The 7,110-nt window shown below is 51.2% G+C and overlaps 1 protein-coding gene across 3 annotated transcripts in view; it reads left to right on the forward strand.

Moving 5' to 3' along the window:
- Window positions 1-6,749, forward strand: part of A4galt (alpha 1,4-galactosyltransferase (P blood group)) — a 35,591-nt gene extending 28,842 nt beyond the window's left edge. For 2 of the 3 annotated variants that reach the window (XM_008844756.3, XM_029569182.1), the window contains exons 2-3: window positions 2,009-2,147; window positions 4,788-6,749. In XM_008844756.3, coding sequence (XP_008842978.1) covers window positions 4,835-5,896 — 1,062 coding nt within the window. In that variant the 5' untranslated portion in view covers window positions 2,009-2,147; window positions 4,788-4,834 and the 3' untranslated portion in view covers window positions 5,897-6,749. The remainder of the gene's footprint in view (window positions 1-2,008; window positions 2,148-4,787) is intronic. The other variant, XM_017801017.2, reaches the window with a different exon arrangement.
- The last annotated feature ends 361 nt before the right edge of the window (window positions 6,750-7,110 follow it).

A 7,110-nucleotide genomic window follows, 5' to 3' on the forward strand; every position in this document is an offset into this window, starting at 1 on the left:
CCTTAAGCAGTGGTGGGCTAGCTAGTAGGACCAGACATCCTTTTGTTTCCCAAAGGAAGATAACATGCAGCGTGTGTGTGTGTGTGTGTGTGTGTGTGTGTGTGTGTGTGTGTGTGCGCGTGGTTGGTTTTCCAAACATTCAGGGCAAGGGACCAAGTTTTCAGAACGGATTCTAGCAGTTCAAAGAAGTTAGGGAAATGGCAAAAGTGATAACGTCTGTCTGTGAGTGAGGAAAGCACCAGGGTGTGCGTGTGTCAGGGCCTCCATGTGGCAGTGGATCCCATGTGTGTTTCTGACTATGTGTGTCGACCTTTTTTAAAAGTGGGGCTTTGCCAGGCGTGGTGGCACACGCCTTTAATCCCAGCACTCAGGAGGCAGAAGCAGGCAGATCTCTGTGAGTTAAAGGCCGGCCTGGTCTACATAGTGAGTTCCAGGACAGCTGAGGCTATGGGGAGACCCTGCCTCAAAGAGACAAAAAAAAAAAAGAAAAAAGAAAAAAAAAGAACCAAAAAGTGGGGCTTCTCTAGGCCTTGGGAAGGGGCTGGGACAAGGGGGCCACAGCTCACATGTGGAACTGTGGGATCCCTGAGTAGGAGCTGTGTAATGTGTTTCTCTTATAAGGTAGGCATTGGGAGGGGGATGAAGTCCAGGTCGGAAGTTTCATGTTTGCTGCTTTTGTTTTTTAATACAAATATATAGAAAGATGTTAGTCTTAGGGATGGGGTAGGGAGACGCCACTCTATTTCTTTTTTCAGTCTTTTTGAGACAGGGTCTCCCTGGAGCCCCAGCTGACCTTGAACTCACCACGTAGACCAGGCTGGCCTTGAACTCACAGAGATCCTCCTGCCTCTGACTCCTGAGTGCTGGGATTAAAGACTTGCACCACCATACCTGGTTTAGGAGACTCCATTTTAAAAAGCATTTTCCTTCCTGTAACCCTCAACAATGTACACTTGCCTTTTAGTTAAAAAAAGAATAAAATTATGCCAAAATAGCCAATTGTAAAGAAGAAAAACAACAAAAAAACCAAGAGGAAGGTGTGGCTGAAGTAGGTCAGTACCAGGGGGAAGTGGTGTGGAGTCCGGGGTATAAAGCATATACAGGGCCTGGAGAACCCGAGTCTTCCATGTTACTGGGTGGGAATAATAGATCTGGCTTGGGTTATTATTGTTGTTATAAACAGAGTCTCATGTAACCCAGACTGCCCTTGAACTTGCTGTGTAGCTAAGGATAGCCTTGAACTCTTGATCCTCTTCTCTTGGCCTCCCTAATGTATTTATTAATTATTTATTTATTTGTTTGTTTGTTTATCTAGACAGCATCTGGCCCCGTTGCCCAAGCTGGTCCTAAACTTTTGAATGGGTACAAATGGATGCCCCCCATCTCAGCCATTATGTCCAGCTCTGACTTGTATTTTATCTGTTTTGTTTTTAAGATGGGGTCTCATTATATAGCCCTGACTAGCCTGGAACTCCCAGTGTAAACCAGGCTCAAACTTGCAGTGATCCTTCTACCTCTGCCTCTTGAGTGCTGGGATTACACGTATGTGTCACCATGCCAGCCTTTGATTCTTGTCTGCAGAATGTGTGCTAATCTGGGTGAGCCTGTGAACTGGCTTTCCCTGTGCCAGACCCACAGGAGAGAAGGTGCTGCTCACATTCCCTTGTGGCCTGTGGTGCTTATGGAAGTACAGAGCGTCCACTGTCCACTGCCTCCGCCATTTGACTGACTCCCCCTTCTCTCCCTGGCACTCAGCTCGTGTCATTTCCCCTGGGAAGTCCTAGTCAATGATACTGTCCCTTCTGTCTCCAAATGGTGCCCCCACCCAGCCGAGCACTCCTCTAGTCAGGCTGTATCTAATTCTTCCTGGCTTCTAGGCTTGGCCTAGGGCCTGATTCTGAAAGCATCCTAAGAGTCAAACAAGTGAGCCAGCAGCTGGCCTGCCCTTCTGGCCAGGAGGATCCAGCTGCTACTGGCTTGCACACTGCCTGCCCTCCATCTTTTGCAGGTGGGATGGCAGGCCTGATCACAAGAGGAGAGGCTGCATTCCCGTTGGCAGAGAAGACCAGCTCCTAAGCCAGAGCACATCTCCAGGAGACCTGCTGGCCGCCCGGATCCCACCTTCCTACTATGGGCTGCCTAGGCTGGTCAGTTGCCCTTTAACCTGGAAAGAATCCATCCAGATGGCTCAAGCCCCAGGCTCTTCTCTGCTGGACATGACTCCAAGTGTCCTGGGAAGGAATCAACTTTCAGCTCCCCTTAGGTCCTACCTGGCTGTGCTTAGTCCTTTGACCTCTTTCTGCTCAAGTGTTCTGGCCCCTAAAGTACAAATGATGCAACTGTTCCCTGGGGTGGCCAAGGCACCTGAGGGGTGTGAATGCAGACTGCAACGTACAGCAGGCATGGAGTCACCCAGGGCTAGATTTGCTTTTTATGTTCTGGAATCTACCCTGAGTCCCTCCGGTGAACCCGGCACCTTCATGGTACCACCTTCTTCCCCTGCCATTGCCCTTAGCCCCCGCCAGCCACCTCATTCCCCAGGAAGAGGCAATGTAGTGAGCGGAGGACCCCTCCACACACACGCACATACACCTTGTTACTCTGGCTGGGGACAGCATGATAAATAGACACTCTTTATCTCTGTTTCCTCGTCCATGACACAGAGGTGAGAATCAATCCCTGTAGAGTCCCTGTAAGGGTTTATGTTGGTTAGATTATCAACATTTATTGAATGAACAAATGTACAAACTGGTAGGGCAACTGGCCGGGGTGGGGAGATATGACGGAGCACATCTTTTTTTTTTTTTTCCTTTTTTTGGTCTTTTTGAGACAGGGTCTCCCTGTAGCTGCAGCTGGCCTAGATTCGCTATGGAGACCAGGCTGGACTTGAACTCACAGAGATCCGGCTGCCTCCGGCTACCTCTGCCTCTGAGCGCTGGGACTAAAGGCGTGCATTGCCACGCCCGGCTTTTTTTGGTCTTTTTGAGACAGGGTCTCCTGTAGCCACAGCTGGCCTGGAACTGGCTATGAGCCCAGGCTGGCCTTGAATTCACAGAGATCCACCTGCCTTTGCCCCTGGAGTGCTGGGATTACAGGTGTGAGCCACCACGCCTGGCTCCCATATCTTTAAAAAAAAATTTTATTATTATTTTTATTTGAGTGTTTTGCCTGCATGTGTGTAAGTGCACCTGTGTCATGCAATGCCCAGTCAGAAGAGGGTGTCAGATGCCTTAGAACGGGAGTTAGCTGCCATATGGGTGCTGGGAATTGAACCCAAGTCCTCTGCAAGAGCAGTCAGTACTCTTAACCGCTGAGCTTTCTTTCCAGCCCCTGGTGGAACATATCTTTAATCCCAGAGCTAGAGAGGCTAAAATAGGAGGATCATAGGTCTAAGGCCTGGTCTACACAGTGAACTCAAGGCTAGCTTCAACAGCTTAGTGAGACCCTGTCTCAAAAAGCTAGAGCAGGGGCGAGAGATGACTCATCCATTAGGAGCTTGCTGCTCTTTCAGAGGATCCAGGTTTGGTTCCCAGAGTTTGGATCCCAGCACTTATGCTGGGTGGCTCACAACTGCCTGTAACTCCAGCTCCAGGTGATCCAGTGCCCTTTTCTGGCCTCTGCAGACACACATACTTACATGCACATACCCACACACATATATACACACATAATTAAAAAGGGATAGGGGTAGGGAGACTCTATTTCTTTTTTATTTTATTTATTTGTTTTGTTTTGTTTTTTGGTCTTTTTGAGACAAGTTCTCCCTGTAGCCCCAATTGACCTAGACTCACTCTGTAGACCAGGCTGGCCTCAATCTCGCAGAGATCTGCCTGATTCTGCCTTCTGAATGCTGGGATTAAAGGCACGTGCCGCCACACCCAGCTAAGAAAATCTTTTATTTAAAAAATAAAAATGGGTGCTCTAGAGATGGCTCAGCAGCTAAAAAAACTTGTTCTTCCAGAGGACTCAGGTTCGAGTCCCAGCACCCACATGGCAGCTAACAACCATCTGATGCTCTCTTCTGACCTCCACGGGCATTGCATAACACAGGTGCACTTACACACATGCAGGCAATACACTCATACACATAAAATTAAAGTAATAAAATTTTTTTAAAAAGACGGAAAAGGAAAAACTACACTTGCCCCAGGGATCACTCTGTTTCCACTTCCCCAGGGCTGGGGTTACAAGCATGTTGCTGCCGTGCCTGGCTTTTACATGGGTTTTGGAGATCAGAGCCCAGCTCCTCATGCTTACATAGCAAGGCCTTTATCCACTGAGCTGTCCCTGCAGTCCCAAACCCTTGTCTTCATACTGAAAGCATCTGAGGCATTTAGTGATCTGTACTTGAGTGAGCCCAGGACTGCTCATAGAGTTGGCTAGGGGGTGGGGTGTGTGTATAAGCTGGCCCTCAAATAACAGGCTGCTGCTCCAGTAGGCCAAGAGGGCCAGGCCTGGCCAGGCAGAGGATGCTGTGTGGTCAGGCCATCACTTCTGAGAGTCCTTGTGTGTGCTAGACTCTGGCTGCAATGTGAGACACACTGGTCCTCAGGCGTTCACAGGTTTGCCACACAGGGCAAAAGGGCCTCAGTTCAGACCCCCATAACTCCCATTTTACTGGTGACCAGTCAGCTGGCTGGGGTATAGCACAGGCCTCTTGCGTTCCTGAACCCCAAAGCTTTGGAAGCTGGCATCATCTCTCACTGGAACTGACAGGAAGCATGTTTCTTGAGGGTTAGGGATGCCTGTGACAAGCCTCCCTGAATGCTGGTGTTCATCTCTTGCAGACCAGCCAATTCCTGTGGGCAGCTCCTGCTCTGATCTTGGGGAGACCATGTCCAAGCCTCCTGACTACCTGTTGAGGCTGCTCCGGGGCACCCCTAGACAGCGGGTCTGCACCCTCTTCGTTATCAGCTTCAAGTTCACATTCTTCGTCTCCCTCATGATCTACTGGCATACTGCGGGCGAGCCCAAGGACCAAGGGCGACTGTATAACCTGCCAGTGGATATCCCCTGCCCCTGGCTGACCCTTCCTACCCTGCCTTCTGGCACCTCTGCCCCAGGCAATATCTTCTTCCTGGAGACATCAGACAGGATCAGCCCCAACTTCCTATTCATGTGCTCAGTGGAGTCAGCTGCCAGGGCCCATCCTGAGTCCCAGGTAGTGGTGCTGATGAAGGGTCTTCCTAGAGACAGTGCAGCCCTGCCCCGGAACCTCGGCATCTCTCTTCTGAGGTGCTTCCCCAATGTCCAGATACGACCTTTGGACCTGCAAGGGCTGTTCCAGGACACGCCCCTGGCACCCTGGTACCTGGATTTGCAGCGTAGTTGGGAGCCCTACCTGCTGCCGGTGCTCTCCGACGCCTCCAGAATCGCTCTCCTCTGGAAGTTTGGTGGTATCTACCTGGACACGGACTTTATTGTCCTCAAGAACCTGAGGAACCTGACGAACGTGCTGGGCATCCAGTCCCGCTATGTCCTCAACGGTGCCTTCCTGTCCTTTGAGCGCCAGCATGAGTTCTTAGAACTCTGCATACGTGACTTTGTGGCCCACTACAATGGCTGGATTTGGGGCCACCAGGGCCCCCAGCTGCTCACGAGAGTCTTCAAGAAGTGGTGCTCCATTCGCAGCCTGGAGGAGAGCCACAGCTGCCGTGGAGTCACTGCACTGCCGCCAGAGGCCTTCTACCCCATCCCCTGGCAGAACTGGAAAAAGTACTTTGAGGACATCAGCCCAGAGGAACTGGCCCGGCTGCTCAATGCTACCTACGCCGTGCATGTGTGGAACAAAAAGAGCCAGGGCACACACTTCGAGGCCACATCCAGGGCTCTGCTGGCCCAGCTGCATGCCCGCTACTGCCCCAAAACACACGAAGTCATGAAGCTGTACCTGTGAGCCCCTCCAGGCTGCCTTCCTGACACACCAGTACTGTTCCCACCTTTCCTGAGGAGGTTAAGACAAGCAGGCAGGTGAAGGGATCAGCCACTGCCGGTAAGCTTGGGGCAGACTGAGGCTGTGCTGGGGAGCATGTGATGCTTCCAGGCACGAAGCTATCCAGGCCAGAGTGAGGCTGGTGGATATGCCCTTGTCCAGTGCCCTGAGTTGGCAAGTGATTCTAAAATCAAGAACATCTGGGGTCTTAACAGGCAAGAACAGCCTGGAGCATTAGAGAGCCTTCCAAGGTGCCTGGAAGCCATGTGGTGGGGCTGGGGCCAGGAAGGGAACTTGGAGAAGGCTGTGTAGAAGGGCTAAGGGAGGAGGACAGAGCTCCCAGGCAGCTTGGCAGAGTCGGTGCCAACCCAGCCTCATGAGCCCAGGGAGAGGGGTAAAGCTCATGGGGGAGCCCAGTCCTTCCTCCCCTTGGATGCTGTTCTGGAGATCTGTGCCAGTGACCCACCCACTGCACAGGGGTGGGCAGAAGTTCTTTTGGCTCAAGAAAGCATTTTAAATCCTTTCCCTGTTAGACACTGGAGGCCAGAATAAAAGTGACTCACCAATGCCTAATGCCTTGTGGTCAATGCAGCACGCTAGCGAGCCTGTGAGCATAGCCTCAGTCCAGGATAGGAAAGAGACTGGGGATGGCCGCTTCACTGGGTCATGCAACTCACCTGAAAGGGATGGGCTCAGAAACTTGGTGGCTGAGTGACATATCCCTGAGATGGGGGGAGACTGAGTCTCACAACAACCAAGGGTGGGTCCCAGCCCACACCTGCTTCTACCTCTTAATAAAATCCTGAATCTATTTTTACCCAAATGGAGCTTGATGTGGATATAAGGAGTGATGGCGGAAGTCTACAGGAGGAGCTCTGGGATGCTGTTTAGCAGCCAAGGGGGCGAGGCATCTGCACTCTCTCTGAAAACAGGCTTGGGCAGCTTGGTAAGGAGGTGAGCTGCCTGGCTCTAGGAGTATTCAAAATCTGATGCGGTTTTATTATGAAGACAGCGAATTGTAAACTAATTATATCTCTAGTCAATCACAGTATCATTTGAGACCATTTCACTCCAGGGGCTGGAGAAATGGCTCAGCTCTTGCAGAGGACCCACATTTGGTTTCCAGCACCCTCATAAGGTGGATCACAACTGCCTGTAACTCCAGCTCCAGGGAATGC

Source organism: Nannospalax galili, unplaced genomic scaffold (genome assembly GCF_000622305.1).
Source record: "Nannospalax galili isolate Female #2095 unplaced genomic scaffold, S.galili_v1.0 scaffold180, whole genome shotgun sequence".
Lineage (NCBI taxonomy): Eukaryota > Metazoa > Chordata > Mammalia > Rodentia > Spalacidae > Nannospalax > Nannospalax galili.